The 21,188-nt window shown below is 39.4% G+C and overlaps 1 protein-coding gene across 3 annotated transcripts in view; it reads right to left on the reverse strand.

The window, feature by feature from the left end:
* TBC1D19 (TBC1 domain family member 19) overlaps positions 1-21,188 on the reverse strand; it is a 222,241-nt gene that overhangs the window by 125,859 nt on the left and 75,194 nt on the right. For all 3 annotated transcript variants that reach the window (XM_089657792.1, XM_089657793.1, XM_089657791.1), the window contains exons 6-8: positions 15,462-15,525; positions 14,597-14,643; positions 3,577-3,684 (exon numbers count right to left, since the gene is read on the reverse strand). In XM_089657792.1, the coding sequence (XP_089513918.1) occupies positions 3,577-3,684; positions 14,597-14,643; positions 15,462-15,525 (219 nt within the window). The remainder of the gene's footprint in view (positions 1-3,576; positions 3,685-14,596; positions 14,644-15,461; positions 15,526-21,188) is intronic.

A 21,188-nucleotide genomic window follows, 5' to 3' on the forward strand; every position in this document is an offset into this window, starting at 1 on the left:
ACTTTACCCATAACAACTTGATAAAAAATAACGTTCTTTAACAAGGAACATACATTTCATCATTAATAAAAAATGCTGCCAAAAATAGTGTGCTCTGTAAATAGCCTCCAGTTTCTTCTTGCTGGAGGCTGCCATTTTTCTGAAGCCCAGAGCAGCAATAAATCTTTAGGCTGTCAAAAGATCAGCCTATACATTTTTGGCACAATGCTAAAAAATAGAGAGCAACTGAGCATGTGCAGAGCACGGTGAGACTGTGTATTACTGGATTTCAAACAGTATAGGCACTTATTTTTAATGTTTTGCTATAACTGCAAAAGGGGCCAGCCTAAATGATCTAGCAGGACTTAATTTTCTGACTAAAGTTTCACTTTTGGATAGAGTAGGGGCTAATACGCCTGTTGTTTTTTTGTGTCCCATTAAGGAGATTTACTTTCACATCCTGTCCCAAAGCTATAACAGGAAGTGAGAGGAAATCCCTGAAAACAGAATCCCTTGGGGCCCCGCAAATTTAGTGTCCCCATTGGAAGATTTCCCCTTTATTACATTATTATTTTCTGAGGACAACCCAAAATTTTATATTTTCTTTTAATTTCAGCAATAACTGTAAACAGTACAAATAGAGAGGGTGAATATCCGTAAGGGGAGCACAGACAGCAATAAAACCTGACAGGGGTTCTAATCCATCTCCACTGTATCCAGCTGTTAGATTGCTTCTGACAGATGACAGTCAGCTTGTCATATATACACACACTCCTGGTGGCTGCTGCCACTGGAAGCGTGTATAAAACCCCCACTGTTAAGTCCATACAGTGTACAGGCCTGGCAGGCCTGGCAGCAAAAAGGCTAAACTTGCCTGTGAAGTGGAGTACCTGTAGGATGTTTAAGATGTACTGCAGCAAAATTGACATCTTGTGAAAGAAAAAAATGGCTTTTGGCTTGTTTTTGTGTTTCAAAACAGTATGGGGCCCATCCTCAAAATCTATACCAGACCCTTATTTGGGTGTGGTATATCCCCTTTCGTGCATGCCTGGATTAGGGTCTGTTATGGACACTTAGGGGGAATCCCTACTTTTTTATCCATACTAAACCATAATCCCCCTGACAAGGCGCCTTGTTCGCTGGGAACATGAGCCTCCTCCCCACATCCCAAGCCCAGTAAATATGGAGTTCTGCAGGGGGTGCCTATTGGAATCTGAAAGCCACCTTTAACCTCTTCCATACAGGGCACTTTTACCCCCTTCCTGCCCAGGCCAGTTTTTAGGTTTCAGCGCTCTCACACTTTGAATGACAATTGCGCGGTCATACAACACTGTACCCAAACTAAAATTTTGTCATTTTCTTCACACAACTAGAGCTTTCTTTTGGTGGTATTTAATCACCGCTGGTTTTTTAATTCTTTGCTAAATTAACAAAAAAAGACCCAAAATTTTGAAGAAAAAAAAACACGTTTTTCTTTATTTCTGTTATAAAAGTTTGCAAATAAATAATTGTTCTTCATAAATTTTGGCCAAGATATATTCTGCTACATGTCTTTGGTGAAAATAACCCAAATTAATATTTATTATTTAGTTTGTAGGAAAGTAATAGAGTTCACAAACTATGGTATAGATCTGAATATTGATCAATCCTGAAGTACTGACAGCCAATCTAATTTCTTGAGGGCCAAGAATGTCAGAACAGTACAGATCTCCCCAAATGACCCCTTTTTGCAAAGTAGACAGTCCGACGTATTTTATAAGAGGCATGGCGAGTTTTTTTAACTTATAATTTTTTTTGTCATAATTTTTCCGAAAATGAAAAAATGTATTTTCACTATTTTTTTTTATATACTGTCACCAGTGCAGTACAGCGTCATCATATAACTGGCATGGCGGTGATCAGGGACACTGACTGGTGACAGTATGAAAAAAAAAATAATTTTTTTTTCTTTTTTTATTAGTTTTAATTTTTTACCATAGTAACATTGTACTACTTTGGGGAAGTGATCATTATTTTTTTTTTTTACACTATTTGCTTATAGCAAAGAATTACTTTGTTATAAGCAAGCATTCACCTGAATAACATCGATTCATTCAGGGTTTTTTTTTTTTTTTAGCTTAGCTGTGATTTGGCTACGGCTAATCACATGACACAGCTGGGCCGTGATTGGCCCAGCTTGTGCATGTGATCGCTGTGACCATTCACAGCTAGGCACACTAGTATACAATGAATGGCATGAATGAAGCCATCCATTGTATACAACTGTCATGTGACCTGCTGTGATTGGTCACAGCAGGTCACATGGTACCGGCAACAGGGTCGGTACTAAGATCTGTCATCAGCCGTGTCCGAGGTACACGGCCGGTGACAGATCATGCTGCTGAGCGTCTCTGCGCAAACTGCGCATGCCCAAAAGGACGCCGTATGGCGTCCACCCGAAATGGCAAGGTGCTCGCCCAGCCGCCATCTGGCCGTAGGCCGGGCGGGAAAATGTTAACATAAATGGGCCCCCAAATGTCAGCCAGCATCCTGGCCTTTTGTTTACATATCTCAATTTAATTAGAAAATGTGTTTTTGTTACTGACTGTGTCACAGTTGGGGGGGATTTTGGCTCATTTCCTGTTTTGCCTGATGCACATTAAAATGGTTGTAAAGGTAGAAGGTTTTTTACCTTTATGCATTATATGTGGCTGTGAAGCTTACCCCCCTCACCTGACCCCAATATTGATCCAGTGATTTTCACGAAGGCAGATGCTCTCTCAGCTCTCCAACTACTCATTTGCTCATAGACAGCAGCCATTGGCTCCTACTGTTGTCAATCACAGCCAGTGAGGAGGAAAGGAAGAAGGGGCAGCCATGCTCTGTGTATATTAAATACATACAGAGTGAGACTCAGGAGCAAGCCCACACAAGTGCCCCCGTAGCAAGCGGATTGCTAGGGAGGGCACCCAGTGGGGAAGGGGGGGCAATAACACTGGAGGGGGACCCGAGAAGAGGAGGATTGGGGCTGCTCTGTGTAAAACCATTATACAGAGCAGGTAAGTATAAAATTTTTGTTGTTAAAAAAAAATGAACTTTTAGAATCATCTTAACAGAAGGTAAGTGGGGAGATTTACCCTCACTTTCTGTTTGGCTTGCACCCATCAAAAAGAAAGGAAGTGAGATGAGAAATAGACACAGATAGGAATAAAACATTGTCATAGGTTCTAGGCCATCACACTATTTCCAAAATAAAAAAAAAGTGTGCTAAACTGACCTGATCATCACAGGTTCGCTTTTACCAAGAGGTCACCTTGTTACATACTTTATTACTTTTTCTGGCAGCCTGCGTATTGAAAAGCCACCTCTTCCCCACTCCCCAGCCACTGGAAGTATTAGAGAACCAAACTGGCCTCCAATACTGAAAAATTGGGACCACACACACTTCTTTTACAGGAAACCTCTTGGCTATGACCCTGCTGTATAAACCTTCAAGAAAATAACTAAACTGTGCCCTCCCACTGACACTGTATGTAGCCTGTAGATTTGTGCTGTCACTGGACTGTATTAAGGGATCATATTAACATAAAGCAGAGAGGAGATATATTTCTGACTTACCAGTTCCGGGATGTCTTTAGTTTTTAATGGGACCTGAATCAGGCCAAGTTGAGCCCTAAAACTTGTCTGATCAGTATCATAGTTAGGATTACGAAGATTAATAAGCACCTACAAGGGAAATGTAAAGAAAAGGTATTATCCAACTGGAAGATGGGCATTCCAATGTAAAATATACAGTGGGGCAAAAAAGTATTTAGTCAGCCACCAATTGTGCACGTTCTCCCACTTAAAAAGATGAGAGAGGCCTGTAATTGGCATCATAGGTAGACCTCAACTATGAGAGACAAAATGAGAAAAAAAAATCCAGACAATCACATTGGCTGATTTGGAAAAAATTTATTTGCAAATTATGGTGGAAAATAAGTATTTGGTCACCTACAAACAAGCAAGATTTCTGGCTCTCACAGACCTGTACCTTCTTCTTTAAGAGGCTCCTGTGTCCTGCACTCATTACCTGTATCAATGGCACCTGTTTGAGGTTGTGGACAGGTGTCTTTTATACTGATAACAAGTTCAAACAGTCACACTCCAAACTCCACTATGGTGAAGACCAAAGAGCTGTCGAAGGAAGACATACAAGACCACTGATAATCTCCCTCGATCTGGGGCTCCACACAAGATCTCACCCCGTGGGGTCAAAATGATCACAAGAACGCTGAGAAAAAATCCCAGGACCACACGGAGGGACCTAGTGAATGACCTGCAGAGAGCTGGGACCAACGTAACAAAGGCTACCATCAGTAACACACTACGCCGCCAGGGACTCAGATCCTGCAGTGCCAGACGTGTCCCCCTGCTTAAGCCAGTACATGTTCGGGCCCGTCTGAATTTTGCTAGAGAGCATTTGGACGATCCAGAAGAGGATTGGGAGAATGTCATATGGTCAGATGAAACCAAAATAGAACTGTTTGGTAGAAACACAATTCATTGTGTTTGGAGGAGAGAGAATGCTGAGTTGCATCCAAAGAACACCATACCTACTGTGAAGCATGGGGGTGGCAACATCATGCTTTGGGGCTGTTTCTCCGCAAAGGGACCAGGACGACTGATCCATGTACAGGACAGAATGAATGGGGCCATGTATCGTGAGATTTTGAGTGCAAACCTCCTTCCATCAGCAAGGGCATTGAAGATGAAACGTGGCTGGGTCTTCCAGCATGACAATGATCCCAAACATACCGCCTGGGCAACGAAGGAGTGGCTTCGTAAGAAGCATTTCAAGGTCCTGGAGTGGCCTAGCCAGTCTCCAGATCTCAACCCCATCGAAAACCCTTGGAGGGAGTTGAAAGTCCGTGTTGCCCAGCGACAGCCCCAAAACATCACTGCTCTAGAGGAGATCAGCATGGAGGAATGGGCCAACATACCAGCAACAGTGTGTGCCAACCTTGTGAAGACTTACAGGAAACGTTTGACCTCTGTCATTGTCAACAAAGAATATATAACAAAGTATTGAGATGAACTTTTGATATTGACCAAATACTGATTTTCCACCATAATTTGCAAATAAATTCTATCCAAATCAGCCAATGTGATTGTCTGGATTTTTTTTCTCATTTTGTCTCTCATAGTTGAGGTCTACCTATGATGCCAATTACAGGCCTCTCTCATCTTTTTAAGTGGGAGAACTTGCACAATTGGTGGCTGACTAAATACTTTTTTGCCCCACTGTAGTATGAGGAATTACTGAGAAGCTACATAACAATATGGAAGCTTTAGAAGACACTGTCTCTTTGCCAGTCACCCGACTGTCACCACTGCTTCCTCTGTCACAGCTGGTAACACTACCTGTTGCTTCTAGGCATGGGGGAGCAAATGACTCTCTCCCCTCTGATAGTGCTTATCACAAGGGCTGAGCATTGTCATGTGACTTAGGCGAAGTTCACACTAGCTTTGTTAGCAGGCCTTAGGCGTTTGGGAAGGTGTTTTTAACGCTCCTCAAACGCCTATGGAAATTCTACACATGGCAGCACACAGTGCTGTTCACACTGAAGCGTTAGCATCGCGGCAAAATTGATGTCCAGTCAGGAGGAGTTGAAGCCTCCCATTCAAATCTATGATGATGCTCCTCAAATGCTTGGCAGGAATTGTAGGGCATTTACAAGGCATTTGCGAGGCGTTTGCGGAGCGTTAATACCATTAAAATTCATTATAGGAGTTTGTGGTGCGGTTTTAACGCTTGGCAAACACCTAGCCAACGCCTCAAAAACGCTCATAGGGCATTTTGGGAGCATTTGAGGAGCATTAAAAACGCTTCAAAAACGCCTGTCTAACGCCTGTCAAACACTATAGGGGCGTTTGGCAAGCATTAGAAATTAGTCAAGTGTGAATGAGCCTATGGGATGCCACTACTGACAGTGCTGATTTCACAGCTTGCTGCAACAGAGAGAGAAGCAGGGAGGGTAAGCAAACATAGGAAGTACAGTATAAGGGAGCTGGAGAGGGCCCTTTTCAGAGACACATTCACCACCTGCATGGAACAGATAAAAGTATCTTTTTAATAACACAGACTACTGATGTACAGACCGTGCCCATGGAATAAAAAATAAAGTATACCTATAGTATGTTGATGTAATTTCAAAAGCTGCTTTCAATTCATTTAAATTTGTAGCTTTCACTAAACTAATATCCTGGAAATCCTGCCATGAAGGTTCTTAGGTACAGGCACTTCCTGTTATGGGGTGACAACTGTTTCCCAGTTGTGAGTCTGTGTTGTCACCCTGCCATACGCATCCTTGGTGGAGACTACAAGCAGATGTGTTAACACTCAGTGCTCAACTTTTTTCACAATCAAGAAGTAATTTCAAATCCATAATGTGCAGCTAATGCTGGACCAAGTGCATATGGAAAGGAATTGACTTAAGGTGGTAAGATCATGTAACCAAGGTAGACAATTAGTTATGTGGCCAGCACTGAAGAGAGCCTGAAGTATCATTTCAGCCCTTCTATTACTGTATTTTCAGAAAAACTGTTACCACTGCTTTATGGTAAAATGTGAGTAAAAATTATTTAGTGTATAAAGCAGGTATAGAAATTCCAGATGTGTGATGACTGCATCTGCTGATGTACATGATGATACCTCAGCCATTGCTACTGTGATATGCATCACCCAGAAGTTGTGTTCAGCAATGACTTTCCAGATCTGTTATATCTAGCCATAAGTGCATGTGGCCGCATCTTTTGAATATCTGATTTTTACAAGATGATGCAATTGTTACACTTAAGGCTGACCTAAAGCCCACAATAAAATTACCAAGCGTTATCTTATGGAAGGTATTTCTCAATAATCATCATATTCCTCTATTGAGTGTTTTGGCATTTTATTCTGGTCATTAGATAATGTGCCAACACTTCCAACATAGGATAGTACGCCAAATCTTAACAGCATATATCTATATTATTTTTGACAGTTAAATGACTAAAGCATGAGGAGGGAGTTGGACAAGTATAATTATAGTCGAGGCATATGTATTGGCACTATGTTTACATATTACACTGGTGAGGGTATGTAATATCATACTGCCTGGCCATCAAATGAAGTTGTAAGAGGCTAACAGCCCAGTCACACCGGGAGTGGCTTGCCATGAGATTTGCCATGTGAGTTTTAAATTGCTTGGAAGTCGCACCCTGTAGTCGGCAATTAAAGCAGTCATACTGGTGCAATTCCGATCGGAGCCGCAACAAATTCTAAAGTAGTGCATGCACTACTTCAGGCGTGACTTGCATAGATATCTGTGTCTTGCAAGCCGCAGATGTCTTGCAAGTCGCACCACAAGTCGGAATGACATCCGACTTTGAAATTGTGTGACTTTACTGGAAGTAGCACAGTTTCAAAGTTAGATCGGTGTGACCGGGGACTAAATGTTTAGACTTTTCATTCAGAAATGTTTTTAACATACTGTAAGGTAAACACAGAGGATAAACACGGTTATATTTCATTGTAAGGCTTGTTCATAGTTTCAAGTGCAGTAGTTAAATATAGATAAAGGTGACATACAGTGGGTATAGAAAAGAATTACCTTCTAAAATAATCACATTCTGTTGCTTTGAAGTCTGAAATGAAGACAGACACAGTTTTTGTTTTATCCATCTGTATTTGAAAGATATAACACCACCATGTCAGATACGTTTTTTTAAAAATTCAAAAATAGAATCACTGGGTTGGTAAAAGGATCACCCCTTGTATCAGTATTTTGGTGGACCACCTTTTGTTTAATTCCAGCCTTTAGTCTGTTGGGATATGTCTCTACTAACTTTACACATCTAGAGTTTGCAATACTTGCCCACTCTTCTTTGCAGAATTACTCAAGTTCAGTTCAATTTGATGGTGACTCAAGTGTTGTAAAAGCCCTACTTTATGTTGGGTCCAACTTTCCTTTGCCTAGCCTCCTGTACGTAGATGTTGTATACCCATATACATCAGTGTACTGCTGTACAATACTTATATCTTGTTTTGTTATATTTTCTCCCTTTTCTTTGCATTCTCTCAGAAAATCAATAAATGTTGATTATGTAAAAAAAAATAAATAAATGATGGTGACCATTTGTGGACTGCAGTCATCAAGTTATTCCATGGATTTTAAATGGGTTTTAAGTCTGGGCTCTGGCTAGGCCATGCAAGGACATTCACCTTTTTCCCTTCAACCACTGTGTGGTAAATTTTGCTGAGTGCTTTGGGTCATTGTCATGTTGGAACGTAAATCTTCTTCCCATTGACAACTTTCTGGCAGAGGGCAGCATATTTTCCTCAAGAATTTGACAGTATTTTGCCCCATCCATTCTTGCTTCTATCCTGACAAGTGCTCCAGTTACTGGTGCAGAGAAACACCCCCATAACAGGATATTACCACCTCCATGCTGTACTGTAGGAATGGTGTTATTTGGCTGGTGAGCTGGATTGGATTTACGCCAAACATATCATTTAGTGTTAAGGCCAAATAATTCAGTTCTAGTCTCATCTGACCATTACACCTTTTTTCATGTGGCCTCAGAATCCTTAAGGTGCATTTTGGCAAAGCTCTGTTCTGACTGCATGTGGTCTTTCTTTAGAAGTGTTTTTTTTTTTCTTGCAACCCCTCCAATACAAGCCACATTTCTGGAGAATTTGTGATATTGTTGTCACATGCACACAATGACCACTTTATCATAAATTCCTGCAACTGCTTCAGAGTTGCTGTAGGCCTCTTGGTAGCCTCTATGACCAGTTTCCTCCTTGCTCTTTCATACAGTTTGGAGCGACGTCTTGATCCGATCCAGGGAGGGTCTGTGTTGTACCAAATACCTTGCACTTCTTAATAATAGACTTCACCATGCTTCTAGGCATTGATAAAGCCTCTACATTTTTTTTTATCCATCTTCTGACTTGTGCTTGTTTGGTTCAGTTGCACTATCAGGGACTGCACTGCTCCAGGAAAGCTCTTTTTATGCTGAGCTAATCAAAATGACCACAGCTGATAACTAGAGATGAGCGAATTATTCAAAAATTCGATTCGGCTGATTCGCCGAATTTGCGGAAGAAATTCGATTCGATGCGAATTTATTCGCTGCGAATTTAACTTATTAAAAGGGTTTCTAGGCTTCAGAGAGCCTTTATATTAGTGCAGAACACTGTACCTTTAATTTAAATGCCCTTGGAGTCTGCTGGGGAAGAGAAATAATACTGTCAGTCAGTATGACATGCAGATGAGTGCCGTCGATCTTAGAATCACCGCACACTTCACTCATTTGGGCAGTCACGGGGCACGACGAAGAAGAAGAAGAAGAATGAAAAGAAGAAGAAGAAGAATGAAAAGAAGAAGAAGAAGAATGAAAAGAAGAATGAAAAGAAGAATGAGAAGAATGAAAAGAAGAATGAGAAGAATGAAAAGAAGAATGAAAAGAAGAAGAAGAAGAAGAATGAAAAGAAGAATAAAAAGAAGAAGAAGAATGAAAAGAAGAAGAAGAATGAAAAGAAGAAGAAGAAGAATGAAAAGAAGAATGAAAAGAAGAATGAAAAGAAGAAGAAGAATGAAAAGAAGAATGAAAAGAAGAAGAAGAATGAAAAGAAGAATGAAAAGAAGAAGAATGAAAAGAAGAAGAAGAAGAATGAAAAGAAGAATGAGAAGAAGAATGAAAAGAAGAATGAAAAGAAGAATGAGAAGAATGAAAAGAAGAATGAAAAGAATGAAAAGAAGAATGAAAAGAAGAAGAAGAAGAATGAAAAGAAGAAGAAGAAGAAGAATGAAAAGAAGAATGAAAAGAAGAAGAAGAATGAAAAGAAGAAGAATGAAAAGAAGAATGAAAAGAAGAATGAAAAGAATGAAAAGAATGAAAAGAATGAAAAGAAGAATGAAAAGAAGAATGAAAAGAAGAAGAAGAAGAATGAAAAGAAGAATGAGAATAATGAAAAGAAGAATGAAAAGAATGAAAAGAAGAATGAAAAGAAGAAGAAGAAGAATGAAAAGAAGAAGAAGAAGAATGAAAAGAAGAATGAGAAGAAGAATGAAAAGAAGAAGAAGAAGAATGAAAAGAAGAATGAAAAGACGAAGAAGAAGAAGAATGAAAAGAATAAGAAGAAGAAGAATGAAAAGAAGAATGAGAAGAATGAAAAGAAGAATGAAAAGAATGAAAAGAAGAATGAAAAGAAGAAGAAGAAAAATGAAAAGAAGAAGAAGAAGAATGAAAAGAAGAATGAGAAGAAGAATGAAAAGAAGAATGAAAAGAAGAATGAGAAGAATGAAAAGAAGAATGAAAAGAATGAAAAGAAGAATGAAAAGAAGAAGAAGAAGAATGAAAAGAAGAAGAAGAATGAAAAGAAGAATGAAAAGAAGAAGAAGAATGAAAAGAAGAAGAAGAAGAATGAAAAGAAGAATGAAAAGAAGAAGAAGAAGAATGAAAAGAAGAAGAAGAAGAATGAAAAGAAGAATGAGAAGAAGAATGAAAAGAAGAATGAGAAGAAGAATGAAAAGAAGAATGAGAAGAATGAAAAGAAGAATGAGAAGAATGAAAAGAAGAATGAAAAGAAGAAGAAGAATGAAAAGAAGAATGAAAAGAAGAAGAAGAATGAAAAGAAGAAGAAGAAGAATGAAAAGAAGAAGAAGAAGAATGAAAAGAAGAAGAAGAATGAAAAGAAGAAGAATTCCAGTACAGCAAAAAGTGTATCTGCAGAGAGCTCCGCTATTTCTGACAGTTCTCTGACAGTTCCTTCACATTTACAGCGGTTGAAACATTGTATCTATTTGTTTCCGAATAAAAACATCTGTATCCTAAATGGAAACAAATAGATACAATGTTTCAACCGCTGTAAATGTGAAGGAACTGTCAGAGAACTGTCAGAAATAGCGGAGCTCTCTGCAGGGACACTTTTTGCCGGCTGTAGAAGGGATGAAAATCGGCCGATCGGGAAAAATTCGATTCGCGCATCCGAAGTTTGCTAATATGCGGATTCGGTGCGAATCAAATTTTTCCTAATATTCGAAACGAATTCCACTTCGCCAAGTTCGATTCGCTCATCTCTACTGATAACCGTTGAGAGTCAAATGGCTTTGTATGCTATTGAGAAGGTGATTAGCGACACCTGATTTACAAGTCATTTTAGGAGCGGGTGATCCTTTTTTCCAACTCATAGATTCTGTTTTACATTTTTTTATTCTGGAATGTTGGTGCTATATCTTTCACGTGGATGTTATAAGTTGCACTGAGTAGATACAGCTGGATAAAACCAAAATTGTCTTTTTATTTCAGGCTGCAAATCAACAAAATATGATTATTTTAAAGGAGGTGATTTTTTTCTATATCCATTGTATTTGTGTTCTTTCTTGGTGAGAGGGGAAACAAGTTTGTGAAATAGAACTTCTCATTCATTTTTATGTACATTTTGACTGAGCATACTTCTAATGAGGTGATTTGGATCCAGAGCCTTTCTGCTTTTGAGCAGAAACACAATATGCAAAACACCATACCTTGCATACATTCACAAAAATATGTTGAGTTATATAGGAAAATATACAGGGGTTGAACAAAAATATAGAAACACTACATGATTTTCAGGTGTGAAAGTGACATGTTTTACATTGAAATCAGAAGTGATGTAACATTCTTTTGCTTTCGCTGTGTGATTAGACACCTAGCTAAGAGGTGGGAAGCCTCACTTTTGCATCTGTTGCTAGTATTATGGATCCATGTCAGAGCTTTCTGAGTTTCAAAGAGGGCAAATTGTTGGTGCCCACTTAGCTGGTGCCTCTGTGACAGATGTTGCCAATTTAATTGAGGTGTCATGAGGTACAGTATCAACTATTATGATGGCATATACAGTTGCAAGAAAAAGTATGTGAACCCCTTGGGATTACGTGGAGTTTTGCATGAATTGGGCATAAAATGTGCTCTGAACGTCATCTAAGTCACAACAATAGAAGAACACAGTCTGCTGAACATAATACTACACAAACATTAGATGTTGCCATGGTTTAATTGCACATAACATGTAAACATTCACAGTGCAGGGAGGAAAAAGTATGTGAAGCCCTAGCTTAATGACTTCTCCCAGAGCTAATTGGAGCCAGGAGTGAGCCAACCTTGACTCCAATCAGTGTGATGATATTGGATGTGTTGCTGACAGCTGTCCTGCCCTTAAAAAACCCACACCTGTTTTGGGTTTACTGTTTTCAAGAAGCACTGTCTGATGTGAACCATGCCTCGCAGAAAAGAGCTCTCAGAAGACCTACGATCAAGAATTGTTGATTTGCATGAAGCTGGAAAGGGTTACAAAAGTATCTCCAAAAGCCTTGATGTTCATGTGTCCACGGTAAGACAGACTGTCTACAAATGGAGAAAGTTTAGCACTGTTTCTACTCTCCCTAGGTGTGGTCGTCCTGTAAAAATGACTGCAAGAGCACAGCGCAGAATGCTGCACGAGGTAAAGAAGAATCACAGAGTGTCAGCTAAAGACCTACAGAAATCTCTGGCACATGCTAATATTTTTGTTGACACATCTACAATAAGGAAAACATTAAACAAGAATGGAGTACATGGGAGGACACCACGGAGGAAGCCATTACTGTCCAAAAAGAATATTGCAGGACGTTTGAAGTTTGCAAAAGAGCACCTGGATGTTCCACAGCACTACTGGCAAAATATACTGTGGACAGATGAAACCAAGATTGAGTTGTTTGGGAAGAAAACACAACACTATGTGTGGAGAAAAAAAGGCACAGCACACCAACATCAAAACCTCATCCCCACTGTAAAACATGGCGGAGGGAGCATCATGGTTTGGGGCTGCTTTGCTGCCTCAGGGCCTGGATGGATTGTTGTCATTGATGGGAAAATGAATTCCAGAGTTTATCAAGACATTTTGCAGGAAAACGTATGACCATCTGTCCGCCAACTGAAGCTCTGCAGAGGATGGGTGATGCAACAGGACAATGACCCAAAGCATACAAGTAATTCAACAAAACAATGGCTGGAACAGCACAGAATACGCCTTCTGGAGTGGCCCAGTCAGAGTCCTGACCTCAACCTGATTGAAATGCTGTGGCATGACCTTAAGAGAGCGATTCACACCAGACATCCCAAGAATATTGCTACACTGAAACAGTTTTGTGAAGAGGAGTGGTCCAAAAGGACTCCAGATCATTGTGCAGGTCTGATCTGCAACTACAGGAAATGTCTGGTTCAGGTTATTGCTGCCAAAGGAGGGTCAACCAGTTATTAAGTCCAAAGGTTCACATACTTTTTCCTCCCTGCACTGTGAATGTTTACATGTTATGTGCAATTAAACCATGGCAACATCTAATGTTTGTGTAGTATTATGTTCAGCAGACTGTGTTCTTCTATTGTTGTGACTTAGATGACATTCAGAGCACATTTTATGCCCAATTCATGCAAAACTCCATGTAATCCCAAGGGGTTCACATACTTTTTCTTGCAACTGTACAGTTTCCGGGAAAACATCGTCTGATAAGGATAGGTGCGTTCGACAGGGTCAAGTGACCCTGAGGAAAAAATTACATTGAGCAGGATTGTGGCCCGAAATAGGAAAACGACTGCTGCAAAAGTGACTGCAGAGCTCAATCTCAGTCTTTCAAAGCCCATGTCCAAAAAAACTATGGAGGGAACTCCATAAGCAAAACATTCACAGCCGAGCTGCAATTGCCAAATCCCTAGTGACCGATATTATTACTGAGAAGAGGAGAGAGTAGTGCAACACCCATTAATCATGGACTATCAATCAACGGAAAACTATAATATGGTTCTATGAATCAAGCTTCACACTGTTCCCAACCACTGGATGTGTTTAAGTGTGGCAAACACCATCCCAAGCTTACGACCAGGACTATCTTGTGCCAATGGTAAAGCATGGTTTTGGTGCAATCATGGTTTGGTCAGCCATATCTTGGTATTCTGCAGGCCCCATCATCACTTTGAAAGGCAGAATCACTGCCATCGACTATGCACAAATTTTGGCCAACCATGTGCACCCCATGATGCAGACATTGTTTCCCAAAGACAGGACCAATTACCAAGACGATAATGCTCCGATTCACACAGCTGGTGTTATCAAATCGTGGTTTGATGAGCATCCAGATAAAGTCTCGTACCTTCCCAGGGTGCCGCAATTGCTGGACCTCAATATTATAGAGCGACTATGGTCAATTTGGAGAACAAGGTTTGGGCTCGTTTCTGCGTCTGGCATCTCTGCAAGAACTGGAATAATTGTGTGCATGAAGAGTGGTATCAGTTTCCATTATCCACCATCCAAGACTTATATTCGTCAATTCCCAGGAGAATTCAGGGCATCGTGGATGCCAAAGTTGGTCCAACACCATATTAGGTAACAATTTTGTTCTTTTTACCTAGTGTTTCCATAATTTTGTTTAACGCCTGTATATTTTGCCATTCTGGAAGTTGTGAGGTACCAACATAAGATTTTCAGTTCTCAAAGGATATTATATTGCTAGGGCTTTGAGAGATATTTGCCCAAATATGTAACCAATCCTCCAGGTTTTGTTCACACTTAACATGTTTTCCTATAGTATTTACATACCTCAAGAAAGTCCTTAGGTGCATACACAGGTCTAAAAAGGTTTAAGTCTGAAAAAACAAAACATCAACTGAACTAAATGGAGTTAGATTGATGATGCAAAAGTAAATGCTAATAAGCAAATTTCATGAGCTCATGCAAGACTTCAGTTCTATGTAATCAACTGTACATACAATTCTATGTAATCAACTGTGGTTGCAGGAAAGAAAATCGCATCATCTATGGCCTGCCGAACTGAGAAGATAATATATTATTTGTGTGACTATGACACTCCAAAAGCCCTCGAATGCTCACTGTTACTTACCTAACTTCACTTATCCCATGCCTCTTCTGGTAGTGGAGACTGCTGATCTACACCCACAGTACAGGTTACCTGCCTTGTTGTTGCCCTCTTCTTGATGACATCAAGCCACAGATGCAGTCTTCAGGACCTGTTAACATTTTATTGATGCATAGCAAATGAGAAGTGTCCATATCACTAGGCAGTGACGAAGACACCCAAAAGAGGATCCTGTCACTTTGCTGTGAGGGAGACAGAAGACTCAGGATCCGGCCCATCATCTGACCACCGGCTTTAGAGAGTATTTGGGGCATTTAGATTCAGTTTTATTTTTAAATTTCTGTAGCAATTAGCTAAACATGGTTGGAGGTTATTGTTCATGGGTGGAAACTTCACTGGCTGGACTTTGACTAAAACGTTTATGTTTTTTCTTCTTTCACTAGACACATATTACCACTGACATCAAACTTGGCCCCATTACAGACCACAATTAATGTCTCAACTGCATTCACAAAATCACCTACATCTACATTAGGGCTACTTTAAACAGAGGATGCATTAAAGGCAAAATATAAAATAGACCTTTACCTGGTTCATCCGTTCCCATTTCATTCCATTTATTAAGTAACTCTTTTTGCTCTTCAACTGGCCTCTGAAAAAAAGTCATTAATATGTCTTCCAAGAAAGAAGCTTAATTGTAACAAAATACTAGATGCACACACACAATAGAGATAGAGACAGGGATTTTTCCACATTCATTATTTTTTCCCTGATGTACCTCTTAGGCAGACTGTTGTTAAAACATGGATATAAAATAATTAAATGTATAAATGGCAATTCACGGCTTGTAAACAGATGTGACAGATTCCACAGGGGATTGCAATAACCTGACCAAGTAGGGTTTAATATCACTGTGCTAGTATCGGAAGACTGGGTAATTGCAACATCTTACAGTACATGTGCCACTTCTGTGGTGAGAGACCTGTCTGTCTATGCCCATGTTGTGCAGAAATCTACTGTCTAGTCATTCATATAGCTCACATCATTTTATAGTATACATATACACCGTGGCCACATTATGCACACTTACTCATCCTGTAAATAGGTAAGCAACAAATTCACGTCTGAAACTCAATAAACAAAGATTGCAGACATGGTAAAGAGGTTCAATTGTTGTTCTACCGGACAATAGAATGGGGAAGATGTGTAATCAAAGCAACTTTGACCGTGGACCTCATCTGTGGAAGACACAGTGGTTACAACATCTCAAACTGTTGTTTGTTGGGGAAAATTTGATTTTCAGTTTGTGGGATAAAATAACTTCTAAATGAAAAATGTCAGAACAGAATGGCCAGATTTTCAAGATTACAGACGACCATAACTGCTTGAAACTGTTCTCCAGGCTACTTACTTCCTCACACCACAATTTAGCTGATCACCCACTTATATTTAAAATAAAAAAACAGATTAGCCCTGATTCTGAAGCCACGTGACAGGCCACAGTGTTCCTGGACTATCTTTGGAGGATCCTTCTGTGAGTGTTCACATCTCTTGTTGAAGACATGCATGCTTTACATTGGCTGTCCATCAGTGGGGGTCCTCACAGTTCAAGCAGCATCATGATATCATGTCATGAGGGGAGACAACAAAACCAGGTAGACTGCCTGGACTACTAGAAAAGATGCTATGATGCACCATGTGACAATGGACAAAGGAAATAGTAACTTAGCCTTGTTAATGTGTTTGGTTTTTTTTAATTACAAATGGCTAGGAGTGAATTAAGTAGCAGGGAATTAGGTGGTTTTGTTTCCTAACTTCGGCCACAATAAAATTAATAAAAATTGCCAACCCCCCACCCCCTGACAACTGCTAATGAAGAATCTATTGTTAATTTTTTCTAGGAGATGGCCTAGCACACAGTAATACTGACCTTACTCCATAGTTGAGCAATCTTTTTTCCCCCCTAGTTCTGGTTGTGATGACTGATCCCCTGAAGCCATTCATCACACTAGTCTCCAGCCAATCACTCTAGCAGTGATTACTGCTAGCAGCTATAGCCCCTGGTAAAAATCACATGCTAAAAACCCGACGTGCTGGTTGTACCCAAGTCGACTGGTGAGTACAATCAGACTGCCCATACATGGATCGAATCTCAGTCAGTCCCTTCTGAACTTGGCGAGATTCAACCCATCTATGGCCAGCTTTACTGGGAAACTTAAGATTGCATGTTGTGGTTGCTGCCTGGTCTGAAGAAATTTTGATTTCTGATGAGCTATAAAGATTGCAGGAGGAAAATCTAGTATAAATATCATGAATTCATGAATCTATCATATTTTGTATTAAATGGCCAGGATGAAGAGTTAATAGTATAATTTGTCTTACCATGTAATGGGCTCCTCAGTACCAACAGAATATCATCTGAATGACACAGCATACATTAGTCTTTTGCTGACCATGTACACTTATATGGTTTCCAGATTAGTTCACCTAACAAAGTGGCCACTAAGTGCATAACGACTGACTTCAGTCCTCAGTCACAAGGAAACTTGAAGTCTTACATTTCTGTTGCTGCTATACAGACACATACGTATACACATACTAAGCGTTGAAACCATTTAACCTAACATGTGTGAGAAAACTAAAGCACTCAGGGTCCACATAATCATATATTAGCACATACAAACTCAACACAGAGAACCCAGGGCCCCAGAGCTGCAAATTAAGAGCACTAACCACTTAGGAACTATGCTGCCCAGGTGGTTAAAATACCCATTAGGCCCAATGGCACATTTTGCTCAATACAGAAGAGGAATGATAGACAATACAAGATTATTTATTAAAGGAAAAGTTCACCTTCAGGAACATGTTACATGTTCCACCTGTTTTTAGGGTGGAACATATAATATGTTCCTGCTCCTGCAGCGGCTCAGTGATCAATGAGCACTCTGTGTGACAGCAGTACGGGGTGAAGTTCCCCCTACTATGTTACTTTTTGAAAAGAGCATGGCTGCGTGGGGTCCTGCATAGCACCAGGGATCTCCTGATCACTGGTGCAATGCTTTCCAGGCTCCTAAAAAAAAAAAATGCACATTTTTTTACCTGAAAAAAAGACGTGAATCTATTATTTTTTTTTTTTTTTTTTTTTTTTTAAGTGAACTTATTCTTTAAAGCAAACAGAAATGTGCAATGTGCAGTAACCTGTAGTAACCATTAAAACTTATCTTTAATCAGGCTACAGTAAATTGAAATCTGACTAAATGCTATAGCTTCCTGTTAACTGCACATCATTTTTACTCTTTGTAATGCCTTATTAAAGTAGTATTAAACACAAAATGTTATATATTGCTGTTTACTAATCCTTAGATTATTTTTATTCATTTAAGCTTTTTTTCCCTCCGCTTTCACCTGGTGATCTGGCCAGTAACATACCTCCTGTATTAGAATTCCACCACTCTGGAAGAAGGAGCACAGGGGGCACCGTTGGACAGCAGCATTGTCAGTTTGAAGGGGGGAGTGTTAGATGGAGTAGCAGTTCTGGATGCACTAACAAATTGAACCCAAACTCCAGCTCACAATGCAGTTACGCAAGCAGATAAAGCACATGTTTTTTTTCTTTTGAAATAAAAGTTTTACATACACAAGTAAAGCTGATCTTTGTAAGCACTCCTGTCAGTGGTAAACTAACTGCTACATTTTCAGGAGAGCTTGTTCTTTTGAAAAACAACAGACCTACTGGCTGGATCACTGGATAAAAATAAAGGTAAGAAAGCCTAAAAAAGAAAACAAATACAGCCATCGCATCAAAGAACTGGTAAGATGCAATATAACAAATGTTTGCTTGTGGGTTTACAAACTCTTTAAAAAGGCCTACTGATGGAAACCGTGGACAGATTGGTGCAACCACTAATTTACTATGTGTTCTATAGGCATAAGAGGTGCTCTTACATATGATGTTAAATACTTCTTTCTTTCTTTATTGCATGGTACTTTGTATAGCTTAATGAGAATCAGATTTACCAAAATGGCAGCATGGTTTTTCATGGATATCACTGACTTAGAATTGTCTGTAATCTTAATTAGCTTACCTACCCTTTGTAACACTGTATGTATTCCTGATATTCAATAAAAATTATTGATATAAAAAAAGACCTGCTGACCATGAATTCTCAGTTTATGTAAAACATGTGATAATAGGATGAAAAGGCATTTCTCTGATTTGTATATTTATAACGGATCATGCTAATAATGCAGGCAACAAAGTAACGAGCAGTGCCTTACACTCATAGGAAAAAAAGCTACCAACCAACATTTTGGAAATTATGGACATTCGGAGAAAAATGACAGAAAGGAAAATATATACATTTTTAATTTAACACAAGATATAGTTCAAATGTCTGCAAAAAGCATAAATGAACAACACAGTTATAAAAAGCGTTAACAATTTCATAATTCTGTCTAACAATATTACATTTTTGTTCAGAAAGCTGCAATTACATTTTACAGCTCTTCTGAAATGTATTTCTGTCTCATTCTATTTCAGAAATATAGAGGGCACAGGGGTGACAAGTACCTCAGGGCAGTGTGCAGTATGATATCACAGTAATGAAATATGCCATTCCTGCAGAAGACAGGGAGTGGGTGATAAGCACTTATGCATCATGTTTGAATGACATGTCACCTTAGATAATTACCAATATAACAGACATAAATCATATTTTTGTATATATATATATATATATATATATATATATATGGCCAAAAATATTGGAACCCCTGCATTTCTGTCAGATAATGCACCACTTCACTCAGAAAATTGTTGCAATTACAAATGTTTAGGCATTCTCATTTTTGTTTCTTTTGTTTGTATTGGTATGGCACAAAAAAGTGGAGAGAAAAAAAGCCAGATCTTACACATTCCACGCAAAACTCCAAAAACTGATTGAACAAAATTATTGGCACCTTCTCAAAATTGTAAGAAATAATTGCATTCCAAGATTGTGATGCTCCTGTAATTTGTAATAAAACTCACCTGTATCAATTAACAGGTGCTGACAAAATAGAAATCACAACGGCAACCAGTTAATATGGTGAAAAATTGACTCAACCTTTCTCTTGTGTGTCTCTGTGTGCCACATGGAGCATGGAGAAGAAAAAGAGCAGCAAAGAATTGTCTGAGAATTTGAGAACAAAAATTGTGGAAAAGCATGGACAATCTCAAGGTTACAAGTCCATCTCCAGAGATCCTAATGTTCCTGTGTCCACTGTGTGCAATATTGTCAAGAAGTTTACAGCCCATGGCACTGTAATCTCCCTGGACGTGGACGAAAGAAAAAATATGATCAAAGATGGCAACAAAGGATTGTTCGAATGATGGATAAAGAACCTTGATCAACTTCCAGACAAATTCAAGCTGATCTTTAGGCACAGGGTGCAACTGTGTCAGCTCGCACTATACATTGCCATCTGAATGAAAAGGGACACTGTGGTAGGAGACCCAGGAGGACCCCTCTGCTGACACAGATACATAAAAAAGCCGGTTTGGAGTCTGCCAAAACTTACCTGAGGAAGCCAAAATCATTTTGGAGAATGTGCTGTGGACACAGGAAACAAAATTACAGCTTTTTGGTAAAGCCCATCATTCTACTGTTTTCAGGAAAAGCAATGAGGCCTTTAAAGGAAAGAATACAGTCCCTACAGTCAAACAAGGTGGAGGTTACTGAACTGGCCACTAAGTGAGTCCAGATCTCAATCCCATAGAGCACCTGTGGAGAGATCTGAAAACAGAAGTTGGGAAAAGGAACCCTTCCAATCTGAGAAACCTGGAGCAGTTGGCGAAAGAAGAGTGGTCCAAAATTCCAGTAGAAAGGTATAAGAAACTCATTGATGGTTACAGGAAGCGACTGATTTCAGTTATTTTTTCCAAGGGGTGTGCTACCAAAGTCCACTCCATTTTTGGAGGTTTGGGTGGAATGTGTCGGATTTGCCTTTTTGTATCTCCACATTTATATATTTATGCTTCTCCACTGTCATACCAATACAAACAAAATAAATAAACATAAGAATGCCTAAACATTTGTAATTGCAACAATTTTCTGGGCGAAGTGGTGTATTGTCTGACAGATACCAAATATTAAATTGAGGGTGCCAATAATTTTGTCCAGTCCATTTTTGGGGTTCTGCGTGGAATGTGTCAGACTTGGATTTTTGTTTCTCCACTTTTATGTGTCATTTTTTGGGTGAAGCGGTGCATTACCTGACAGAAATGCAGGGGTGCCAATATTTGTGGCCATGACTGTATATATATATATATATATA

This window comes from Staurois parvus, unplaced genomic scaffold, assembly GCF_062004578.1.
Source record: "Staurois parvus isolate SC_StPar_1 unplaced genomic scaffold, SC_StPar_1.0 ptg001028l, whole genome shotgun sequence".
NCBI lineage: Eukaryota > Metazoa > Chordata > Amphibia > Anura > Ranidae > Staurois > Staurois parvus.